This window comes from Vombatus ursinus, unplaced genomic scaffold, assembly GCF_900497805.2.
Source record: "Vombatus ursinus unplaced genomic scaffold, bare-nosed wombat genome assembly UNPS02014774.1, whole genome shotgun sequence".
In the NCBI taxonomy this organism is placed as follows: Eukaryota; Metazoa; Chordata; class Mammalia; order Diprotodontia; family Vombatidae; genus Vombatus; species Vombatus ursinus.
Genome location: NW_020954552.1, coordinates 5,229,406 through 5,242,162, shown reverse-complemented (window position 1 = coordinate 5,242,162; position 12,757 = coordinate 5,229,406). Strand labels below are relative to the sequence as shown.

The 12,757-nt window shown below is 37.1% G+C and overlaps 1 protein-coding gene across 3 annotated transcripts in view; it reads left to right on the top strand.

Annotated features, from left to right (window-relative positions):
* The window catches only part of POLR3G (RNA polymerase III subunit G), a 66,134-nt gene that overhangs the window by 19,733 nt on the left and 33,644 nt on the right, over positions 1 to 12,757 (top strand). For all 3 annotated transcript variants that reach the window (XM_027864264.1, XM_027864266.1, XM_027864265.1), the window contains exons 2-3: positions 2,226 to 2,355; positions 4,341 to 4,470. In XM_027864264.1, the coding sequence (XP_027720065.1) occupies positions 2,226 to 2,355; positions 4,341 to 4,470 (260 nt within the window). The remainder of the gene's footprint in view (positions 1 to 2,225; positions 2,356 to 4,340; positions 4,471 to 12,757) is intronic.

The window sequence follows — 12,757 nt, the reverse complement described above, 5'->3', positions numbered from 1 at the left end:
TCCAAATTATAAAAACTTTTTATACAAATAAAATCAGATTTAAATAATTGGAGAAATATTAATTGTTCATGGGTAGGCAGGGCCGATATAGTAAAAATTACAATTTTACCTAAATTATTCTATATATTCAATGCTGTCTCGATTAAATTACAAAAAAAAATTAACAATTCATCTGGAAGAACAACAGGTCAAGAATATCAAAAGAACTAATGAAAAAATTGTAAAGACAGGAAGTTTACCAGCACCAAATCTAAAACTATATTATAAGGCAGTAATTATCGAAACTTTGTAGGACTGGCTAAGGAGTAGGAAGGTAGATTAGTGAAACAGAGTAGATATACAATTTATAGCAGCAAATAACTATGATAACTTTGTGTTTGACAAATGTACAGTTTTTGGCATAATTATTCATTATTTGGTGAAAATTGTTAGGAAAGCTGGAAAGCAATTCGGTAGAAATTGCGCATAGACCAGTATCTTACACCATTTACCAAGATTAGGTCAAAATGTATGCAACACCTAGATATAAAATGCAAGAAAATTTGAAGAACATGGAACATAATACTTATCAAACTTATGGATAGGTGAACAATTTATGAATAAACAAGAGATAGAGTATTGGGGGATATAAAGTGCATAATTTTGATTACATTAAATTAGAAAAGGTTTTGTACAAATAAAGCCAGTATAGCCAAGATCAGAAGGAAAGCAGAAATTTGGGGGAAAATTTTGTAGACAGTTTCTCAGATAAAGGTCTCATTTCTCTAATATATAAAGAATTTTATAAAATCTGTAAGAATACACGTCATTCCCCAATTGATAAATAGTCAAAGGATACGAACAGGCAGTTTTTTGATAAAGAAATCAAAACAATTTATGGTCATGTGAAAAATGCTCTACATCATTATTGATTAGAGAAATGCAAATTAAAACAACTTTGAAATATATTTTACATATATCAGATTGACTAAAATGATAGGGGGGAAAGTGACAAATATTGGAGGGAATGTGGAAAAATTGGGATAATAATTCACTGTTGGTGGAACTGTGAAGTGATTCAACCATTTTGGAGAGCAATCTGGAATTATGCCCAAAGAGTTATTAAACTATCTATACCCTTTGACCCAGTAAGTCTGTGTCCCAGTATGATTAGGGAGAAAGGAAAAGAACTTATATTTTCTAAAATATAGCAGTTCTCTTTGTGGTGGCAAAGAACCAGAAATTGTGGAGATGCTTGTCAATTGGGGAATGGCTGAACAAGTTGTGGTATATGATTGTGATGGAATACTACTCTGATACAAGAAATTATGAGCTCAATGATCTTAGAAAAACACGGATAGACTTCCATGAAATAATGAAGAGCAAAATGAGCAAAACCAAGAGAACATTGTATACAGTAACAGCAATGTTGTTTTAAGAACAACTTGGAGCAACCAAGTCATTTTGACTATTATAGATACCCAAACTAACTACAAAGGACCTGTGAAGGAAGATGCTATCTGCATCCTGAAAAAGAATTGATAAGTATACATACAAGGTTTTTACATACATAGACATATTTGTGTCTAATGGTAGCCATCTCTAGATTGGGGGAGGGAAATATTTACATGATAACTTTATTATATATTTAAAAGGAAAAAGCAAGTTATACATAAGAGATTTGCAATTTAGTGGGCAGTCCTCTTTTTTTCTATTCTACTAAAAAAAATCCTACACTCATAGTACCCCACCTCTACAAGAGAGGGAGGCAAATTTTCTTAACTCCTCTCCGGGACCAAGTTGTCATTTTAATTATCAAGTGTTCAGCTTCTTTTGTTGTTGTTTTGTGTGTGTGTGTGTGTGTTTTGTTGGAGTTTTTTTTTTTTCCACTTACAGTGTTGTAGTCATTATATATGTTGTTTTCATGGTTAGCAGACCTGATTTTCATATCTGTTCACCTCTCTCTCCTTCCCCCCCTTCTCCTCCCCCTAAAGCATGCAAACTACTTTAGGGCAGTAAGGTCTTTCTTTCTTTCTTTTTTTTTTTGTAACCTCTAATGTCTAACTTAGTGACTTGAACAAGGTAGGTGCTTCAATAAATCTTTTTTGAAGAGATAGTCCCTGACTGAAGTGACACGTTTATAATTGAATAAGGGGAATATGATTCAAATTCAAATTAAAGGGTGTCATTTTATTTTTTATTCCTAACATACTGTCCCTTGGGATTTGGCTGTCTGTTTTCCATAGTGTAAGAATTCTAATGGCTGGAAACAAAGGACGAGGACGTGCTTCTTTTACCTTTAACATTGAGGCTATTGGTTTTGCTAGAGGTGAAAAGTTACCTGATGTGGTATTGAAACCTCCACCACTATATCCTGTAAGTATCCCAGCATGCCATTCTACTCTTTTGGATCAGATTTCAGACCATCTTAAGGTTCAATATTCATAGATAAATTATTAATACTGATTATTTCCTTTCTCTTTATGCAGGAGTTCTTTACCGTAAAATCAAATGCATAGGATTACAAAGGGAATCACTTATATTTGAAATGTACTTAGCAATTTTTTTTTAAGTTCGTGGATCCCCAGGTTAAGAGCCCAAGTAATAATAGAAGAGATTCTAGTTTAGCCTTCTTAATTTTGTTGAATTAGTTCATTTGTTCTCTTTCAACCGATTTCAGTTTCTAGACAGCCTTCTTTTGATCTAGAAATATGATTTCATTACTTGGGGAATTACTGGTATAGAAACTACCTCCACCAGTGCAAATGAGCAACGTGTCTATAATTTATAGTCTTGAGAGTTCGCCGGGACTCTAGGAGTTTAGTTGACTTGTCTGTGGCAACAAGTTAGAAGGTGGCAGAGGACAAACCCAAGTCTTCCTGACTACGAGGCCTATTCCTCCTTCCACTGTGCCACACTGCCTTTCTTAAAATGCATTAGTTTTAAATGTGGGGAAAATTAGGTAGAGGATTCAATTAAGGGTCCAAATAGTGCTGAAATGTATCATAAGGATTGTATCCTTCATCACTTCTACATGTTTTACTCTTTGCTAATATAATATATCTCCAAATCATATCAATTTCATAGTCCTGCTTGTTAAGTTACATTCAAATTATTATATATGACAAGCATGTTTTTTGGGGGGGGCAGGGGGGAGGAGAGCTGTACTTTTACTTATATACCCTGTCTATCTTGTATGTATAAAATTTTATTTTTCTTCCTAAATATACTAGTTTAACTAGTTATCTAATCTATTTTCTTTTGCAAGTTAGCATGGTATCACAATGTTGAGATTATAATTGTCCAACCTACAATAAAAGAGATTGAGGCAGCGCTCTGAGCCAATGGGACTTTATTAAAGGGTCCATGGTCCCCTCTAATGAAGTGGACCTCAGATCTTCCTCATGATCTGAGAAACCCCCTTCTTCTGGGGCCTTATTTTTATAAGGCTTGATACCAGATTTGATACCTGAACATTCTAAAGAGGCTATACAAAGTACAGAATCTCTTTGGTTGATAGATCTTGCTTTGCAGGTCAAAAAATGAGGCATCAGCTTGAAATGCTCTGTTAATGGGGGGTGGGGGTAGGGGTCTCAGATGGGACGAAGCATGGGGCATTACCGCTGACTAAGTGGTCATCAGATAGCCTACCTGCTCATATTGGAGAGAGAATGGTCTGGAGGTACAAAAATAAGTTGAGGGACTTTCCATGTAATTGAGTCAGCTTGGCCATGCTGGGCTTGGTCACCGTAACAAGGAAAAACAAGGGTGGAGGGCCTCTAGTTAGCTTCCTATGATTAAGCAAGTGAACTTACTATCTGTAGTTTACAGTTCTGGGGCCTAATATACAGAACTTATAATCACTACCCCTGTGGAATCATAGCAAACTGATTAATAATGCATAGAATAGAGTAGGGGTCCAAATGAATTACTTCTCCCATCAATTTAATGAACATGCCCAAAGCTTAATAATAGCTAACATCTATATGAAGATTTATGTTTTGCACAGCATCTTATGTTATCTTATTTGATCCTCACAACAACCCTGGAAGACAGGTGCTATTATTATCCCCATTTTACAGATGAGGAAACTGAGGCAGGCAGAGGTTAAATGACTTGCCCAGGGCCACACAATTAGTAAGTATCTGAGGCTGGATTTGAAATCAGGTCTTCTGGCTCTAGGGCCAGAGTTCTGTCCAATGTGCCACCTAGTTGCCTCTGTTGAAATGAAAAGAAAACTTAATGGAATAAAAAATGACTCTCTCTCTCTCTATATCTATATATGTATGTATGTATGTATGTATGTATGTATATGTTCTTTTAAAAAAATACTTTTGCTCCCTCCCTCTTTAATGATATAGGACACAGATTATAAGCCAGTACCTCTGAAAGCTGGAGAAGCAGAAGAATACATGTTGGCCCTAAAACAGGAGTTCAGAGCAACCATGAAAAGAACACCTTATTTTATGGACACAGAGGAAGAAAAACAAGGTGTGTGTGTGTGAGTTTGTGATGATTTTTCTGTGTTTACTGATATAACAGTGCTAAAGTACAAAGATGGTGCTCAATTAATGCACATTGCATAGAATTTAAATGTCAGTTATACAGAAATAGCACATTTTTTCTGTATCTCCAAAGGAGATAATGTTGGCTGGTTTTTTAAGCTTACTTTTTTTTGGGGGGTGGGGTAGTGGTGAGGCAACTGGGGTTAAATGACTTGCCCAGAGTTACACAGCTAGTGAGTGTTATGTGTCTGAAGCCAGATTTGAACTCAGGTCCTCTTGACTCCAGAGCCGGTGCTCTATCCACTGCACCACTTAAGCTTACTTTTCTCTTGCTTTGATTTACCTGGATAGGTGGTGTTTAAATTTTCAATAGTGCAGGTCACTAGAATAGCATTTTCCACGCTGCCCCGATTGCTCTGTTGCTTCAGTAAGATGAAATATTTGATGAAAGCAGCTTACCATCATAGCATGTTGGAACTATAAAGGATTTTGGAAATCATTTTCTTTTACAGATGAGGAAGCTAAGACCCAGAGAGGTTGTGACTGAGCCAGGGGAAATGATATAATGAGTAAATATTTGTTGAATTGAAATCATTCAAAGTACATAGCTTACTTATAACAAATCAGGATTATCTTTATTTATGAAAAGCATCGTCAACATCAGTTAATGCTCTTTACATGTATATTCATAGGACTGTTAGCTTTTTAGTAATTTCTTTGGGTATAAGGACTCCATTTTTGTAGTTTCCATGAATAGCGTTTTTCACATAGTTATATGTAAGTGCTGCCTTGACACATTTTAATTGATTCCATAATCCTCCTATGTCAAAAAGTCCTCAGAATGTTAAAAAATACCAGTTACGTAGGAGCCCTGATCCACTGCAGAAGAGTCATCTTGAGATATCTTCTCATATATACTGTTGTGTAGTTTTGGTTTGTTGGCCTAGAAGGGAGGATAACAGTTATATGCAAGGCCACCAATACAAGCTAGATAGCTTTAAGAAGATATAACACTGGAGATAATAATGCATACCTGTGTGTTTCAATTACAAAATTCTGGTTTGTTTTAAAATGTGTTTATTTTATAGAAAACAAAATTAAACGTCTTATTTATTGATCTTCTTAGTGGTTAACTTTGTAGATCCAGGGGTCCAGCGAGATACTAATTGATCTCCATGTTCACAGTGTAACAGCTCCTAACTCCAGGAAAGGCAAAACTTACAGAATCATAGAATTTGATAGTTGGAGGTGTCTTTGTCAGCCATCTGCAAAAGGAATTCCCAATTCCCAGGGACAAGTGGTCATCTGACCTTTTCTTAAAGACTCCCACCTCTTGAGACTGCTTATGCCTCTCCTGAACAGCTCTAATTAATAAGATTTTTTTCCTCCTGATATCAAGCCTGAATATGCATTTTTTTCAGCTCCTATCCATTGTTCCTGGTTCTTTGCTCTGGCAACAAATAGAATAATTGGATTCCTCCTCCATGTGCGTGGTGGTCCTTCAGATACTTGAAGGTAGCTATCATATTCCCCCAGAGTCTTCTCTTCTCCAAGTTATACAAGCCCTGTTCCTTCAGCTGGTTTTCATATGACATGAACTCGAGGCCCTTCACTATCCTAGGTGTTCTTTTCTGTTTTGTTTTGTTTTTTAGGCAATTGGGGTTGTGACTTGCCCAGGGTCACACAGCTAGTAAGCGTGAAGTGTTTGGTCTGAGGCCAGATTTGAACTCAGGTCCTCCTGACTTCAGGGCCAGTGCTCTATCTGCTGTGCCAGCTAGCTGCCCCTCTAGGTGCTCATTTCTGAAAACCCTCCTGTTTGTCAGTATCCTCCTTCAACCATGGCACCCGGAGTTGGGTTCACTGCAGGCGAGGTCTGATGTGGGCAGAGTACAGTGGGACCATCATATCCCTATTCCTAGAGTTTTGTCCATTATTAGCATCAAGGATCACATTAACTTTTTGGTTGTACATTGTGTTGCCACCTCGTATTAAAATTGTAGTTCGCCTAAAACTCCAGATCTTTTTCAGACAATCTATGGTCTAACTGTACCTTACTCTCTTATACTTGTGAAGTTGATTTTTTTTTCTTGTATGTACGTGTAAGACTTTACATTTATTCCTGTTGAATTTCATCTTATTAGATTTAGCCAGTTTTTTGGTCTGTCAAGATTCTTTTGTATCCCACCTCTGTCATCCATTGTGTTAGTTATCTTTACAAACTTTGTGTCTTCTGCTAGTTTGATAAGCGTGCTATCTATTCTTTTATCCAGGTCATTTATAAAAATGTTAACTAGCATAGGGCAAAGAACAGATCTGTGGAGGAACTTCACTGGAGATTTCTTGCCACATTGACAATTCATTAAAAATTCTTCTTTAAGTCTGACCATTTAACCTATTCTAGATATAGCTAATTATGTGATTATTCTACCTTCTCCACAAAAATATTAAGAGATACTTTATTAAAAGGATAGGCACTAGACCTGTGATTCCACTGCTATTGGGAATTCCCAGGTGATGAGACTCCCTTTACTGTAAGTCAGTGGCACCTTTTCTGCAATTTACAGTTTAAGAGAGAGAGTTGCTAAGGGCACTGAGAGATTGAGTGACTTGTCAGGGATCACTAGATCGATTTGTTGGAGGCAGGACTTAAACAGAGGTCTGTTTGGCCCCAAGGCCAGCTCTCTACCTACTGGGACACAATGCCTCTACTTTATCAAAAGCTTGGCAAAAATCAAGGAAAATATATACTCAGCCTTCTCTTCATTGACTAGTTTAGTGATTTGATCTCAGTGAAGCCATATTGGTTCTTTGTCATCACTACTTTCTTTTTTTAGATTTTAGACACTATCTTTTTAATGACTTTTCTCAGACTAGTCAAGCTCAGGGCTTATAGTTTGTAGACTCTGTTTTCTTCTTGTTTTCGAAGTCCAGGTTATTTTCCCTTTCCCTATATTGGGGTACCTTTATTTAGTTTTGGAATTCTCATCAGTCACATCATCTGGTTCTTTCATTGCTTGAGTTCATCTGGGCCAAATGACTTGAAATCATCAAGGGCATTGTAGGTACTCTCTCACTCCTTATTCATTTTGTGTTTCAGTTCCTTTTTATTTTATTCTGTGATTTCCACTCTCAAGGCCATTCTCTTGGTAGACAAAAAAAGCAAACTAACAGTCGAGCAGCTCTGCTTCTGTAGCCCCATCCTTCCCAAACAGAGTCTGTTTATTCTTTTTTTCCCTCCACTATAGCTATTTTAAATACCACTTTTTAATTACCAACTTTAGCTCATTTTGAGCTTTATAATTTCAGACACTATTCCACCACACTTTTACATTCATCCTCTTTTATGTGCCCTTGCTTCAATCTTTTGTATAGTCCTTTTAAAATCTAAGTTGGTTGGTCAGTTTCTTGTGTATCCATAGTGATCTTAAAAAAAACACTTATTTCCTTCTCGTTTTTGGAATTGTTTCCCTTTGTGTCTTGAGCATCTCTTATCCTCCTGGGATGAATTCTTCCCTTGTGACATCTTAATCCATGGGATCCTACTTCTTTCCTCTGAAGCTTTTAAAATTATTTTTTCAGATTGTTGCCACATTTCCTTTCACTCATAAACTCTAGGAGGGAATGGCCACTTCTTCCCAAGGTTCACATCATTCTCACCCCAGCACCAAGTTCCATCTGGTTAGTGAGAATCAGATCCAACATAGTATTTCCTCTTTTTTGTTTCTTCCATAAAGTCTCCTATTACTACTATATCATTCTTTTGTGCCAGGCTTGGGATCCAGTTGCCAAACTCCTCATCTATTTCAGCTTTCTCTCCAAGTGGTCTATAGAATGTTGTTGAGTCATTTCAGTTGTGACTGACTGAAGTGATCCTATTTGGGGTTTTCTTGGCAAAGATACTGGAGTGGTTTGCCATTTCCTTCTCCAGCTCATTTTACAGATAAGGAAACTGAGGTAAACAGGGTTAAGTGACTTGTCCAAGATGACACAGGTAGTAAGTGCCTGAGGCTAGATTTTAATTCAGGTCTTCCTGACTCTAGGCATGGCACTCTATCCACTGTGCCACCTGGCTGCCCAAACTGTAGCATACTTCAGTGATAAAATTTATTTTTTTCTTCTCTTGACTTTCACTGAAATAATTTCCATCATGCTTCCTCCATCTAGTTCCTGGATTTCCTCATATAAGCATATTTTCTTAATATGCAATGCTACCTCTCCATCTTTATCTTATCTTTTTATTTTGAATAGTTTGACTGTGTCCTTTCAGGGCCTATAGTCTCTGTCATAAGCTTTAATCTATAAAGTCTCATTAATATCTCTGAGGTCAAATTTATCTCCTTGCATCTAGACCCATAGTTCTTTTTGCTAATGTGTGCATAGGCCATGGGTTTTACTCTTGCTTCTTTCTTGGATTTTGTTCAAGAACTTCTAGATATTTTAATAGGTATTCTGATCCTTTTTTGTAGATTTTTTGGGAGGTTTGGAGGATTATTTTGGGATGTGGGATAATTTGGGAGATAATTTGGGATTTGGGATAATTTGAGGGATTTTCAGAGGCAGCCTTTTCCTTCTGTCTCCTTGTCCATTTTAGGTTTAAAGCCCTTTTGATTAAATTCTTCCTTTTCCATCAGTGACTCTATTTGGTTTTGACTCCTGTGGAACATCATTCCTCCTCCAGGGTGAGCTGATCACCTGAAATCTCATCATTGGGCGGGTTGACTCAGTTTTTGATGCTCAACACTTTCTCAGCTCCCTCAGTTGCCTCTTCCCTCTGATTGAAAGAATGGAGGGTGGAACAATAAACTAGTTCAAAAGCATTTTCCATCAGCAGCTCTGCTTGGTTTTGACTCCAGGAAACATGCTGCTGTGCTGGGTACTACCTGGCAGATCATCCTTTTTTGATTTGTCTTCGTCCATTAGATTGTAATCTCTTTGAGGGCAGAGACTCATTTTCTTTTTCTTATTTGTATTCCCAGCAGTTAGCAGAGTGCCTGGCACATAGTAAGTACTTAATAAATTTTTATTGAATTGAATTGAATTTGTAAGGACACCTAGAACATTCTTATTATCCTTTGTTAGGTATACTGAATCCAAGGCCAGGAATCTGTTATCTCTGAATTTTAAGCTATGGTCTGGAACTCCAAATTCCAGTCTCAGCTACCACTTTCTTAGCCAGTTGTTCACTTTCCAAATTAGTTTTTCCTGTTTTGTATCCCTTTCTTCAGTGGGCAACAATGAGAAAAATATATCTTGCGTTCCTGTGGTCTTCCGTTTTTGGGGTTTTTTTCCCCCCCTACCAAGATTTTATAATTATTGGCAGGACTTTGTAGGTTCCTTCTGGCAATGTCATTTGTGCCAGTATGAATCACCAGTAGTGGGTAGTTGTCATCCATTTTTATAAATCTGGTCATTCTCTGTAATTGCTTGGATACATGCCCTGGGAAGGCAATCAATCTCACTCTTGTTTGGTTGACAAATCGTTGCTTCGGTGTCCATGAGCAGAGAATCACTGGTGACTATTGTTCTCTTCTTCCTCTGGCCCTTACTAGATATTTTACCTGATGCTTCTTTGGTTCTACTGTATCATTATTTGAAGGACAAGTAGATTCTTTCTTCTTAGACCATTTAGCTCCCTCCTCTTCAGAAGAGTCCCAAATCTTTTTTTAGCTCCAATTTTTGTACAGCTGTCTTCTTCCGATTCCTTTCTCTTTAGAGAGTACTTCAGCTTTGCAGTATTCCGACAATGATCAAATCTCCTCCTCCCTACCTTGGATACCTTTTTTTCCCCCATTGAATTCATTCAGAAACACTTCATTCTCTCTAATAATCTGATTTATGGTGAAACATTCTTCAAATACATTTAACTTTCTCTAGGAAGGAAGATGATTGGCCTACATTTAGAAGACAGAGGACAGTCAGCTGTGGCAGAATACAGCTCCCTTGATATAAGTCATTGTAAAGTTTTCTCTGATTTCCATAATGGTTGAGATTTTCATCTTTTAAAAAACACAGCTATTTGTGGATGTTGATATCACAACTCTAAGTGCCTGGTTAAAACTCTTATAGCCAATAATCACCTCTTAATGATTTGATAGTCCCGTTCAATTGCCTTTCCTTAGTTTCACCAACTCCACAGCCATATTTCCTTCCCCTTTAGCCTCATTTTTACCCCCAAGCTATTTCACCAATTTGTCTACCCACCAATACACTTTATCAGTCTTGCTTTACTTTCAATGAACTTTTCTTACTTACCTGGTTTTGTTAACTGTGTCCTTCTTTTTCTTGTGTTTTCTTCTTCAGGGTCAAATGCCTAATCCTACTTGATTCTCCTGCATCTTTTTATATCTTCCTTAATTATGATAGGATTGGAAGATGATAGATATAGCATTGGAAAGGATGTCAGAGAACATCTAGTACTACTCCTTCATTTTATAGATATGGAAGGGGAGGCCCAGTTCTTTTTTCATGCCAGAAATAGAATCTGGAGTAGTATCAGAACCTGAAAGTGGTAGTTAAATTTTCCTAAGTTTCTCCCAAATTTCACCAAATTTCTCCCTAAATTCAACCTATGATCTACTTTACTAATGTGATCTTCTCCAAGTGACCTCCGTGATTCCCTTCCCTATCTTATCTTTAAAAAAACAAAAAACAAAAACCAATACTTTTTTTTATGGAAAAAGAACATTTCCATATACACAGCAGGATGAAAAAGGATTATGTATAAGCCATGAATCTCAATTTCATACTGCTTTTTAAAAATTATATGGTAAATTCTACATGTTATTGTCAAAATGGTCCTACTTCTCTCCGTCTCCCTCTGAACCTCCTTTTATTCTTTTCTGTGCCTTTTAAAAAATTTTCAGTGATCCTCTTGGTTTTTTGTTTTGTTTTGTTTTTTGTATCACTCTTGCTAATTACCCACCTTCTTCCCATCCACATTCCCCCAATTAAATAAAAAAAAAGAAAGGAAAAGAATACCCTTCTAACTAATACTCATAGCCAAGCAAAACTAATCCAGACAGGGCCATGTTCAAGAATATATTATCTCTTTCTTCACCTTGAATCCATCACCTCTCCATCAGGAGTTGTGGGTAACCTGCTTTGTCATAGCTCCTCTGGAATTGGTCATTGAATTGATCAGAGTTCTTGTGTCTTTCAGATTTATATTTCTAAACAGTGTTGTTGTCCTTGTATAAACTGTTCTCCCAGTTCTGTGGACTTCACTGTTTCATAGTAAATACTATTTGGGATTCTCAGCATTCATCTCTTCAGTAATTTCTTACAGCACACTAATATTCTGTTTCATTCACATGTCATAGTTTCTTCAGTCATTGCAGAACTGATGAGCACTCCCCTCTAAGGTATGAGTTCTTTTCTTTTTTTTGTTCCCCTTTTAATCCAGCACCCCCTTTAATACTAGGAAGTTGTTTGTTTTGTTCGTTTGTTTGTTTGTTTTCCCTGCTATTCCTTCCTCAGAGGGGCAGCTGGGTGGTGCAGTGGATGGAGTGCCAGGCCTAGAGTCATGGAATACTGGAGTTCAAATCTGGCCTCAGACACTTACTAGCTGTGTGACCCTGGGCAAGTCACTATAACCGTGTTTGCCTCATTTTCCTTGTCTGTAAAGTGAGCTGCAGAAGGAAATGGCAAACCACTCCAGTATCTTTGCTAAGAAAACTCCAAATGGGATCATGAAGATTTAGACACAACTGAACAACAACAAATGCCCTCCTTAGTACTATCCTCCCTCTTAACCTTCTTCCCAACTTTTGTTGTTTACCTTTTGAGTTTAGTATATTTCTGCACCAGACTCTATGAATGTGAGTATGTTTGTGTTCAACCCTCCCTTGCCTGTTTCAGATGAAGAGTAATGTTCATTTGAAACCGACTCTTTCCATCCTTTTCTCCAGGTTTTTGTATACATTGTTCATTCATTCCATTTATGCAAAACAGCAAGTCTCATCCCTTTCTTCCTTCTTTCCACACCAGGGTATTCCTTTTACCCCTCCCTTCTCTTTCCCCTCTTCAAACCCTAGGAAAAGAAGGAATACACTCCCAGGACCTCTGTTTTTCTTGTTTAATTGTCCCAATACCCTTTTAAAACATTAAGATTCTAAATGCATAGTTGTTTCTTCTCACCCATTAGACTATTAACATAAATCACCATGCTGCCCCTTCCAGTTGCTCAAACAAATGTATTTTTCTAGATTTCTCTAGAGTGTAGGCTCTTGTGTTTGTCTTTTAGAATTCTTATTCAGTTCTAGTCTTTTCATCGC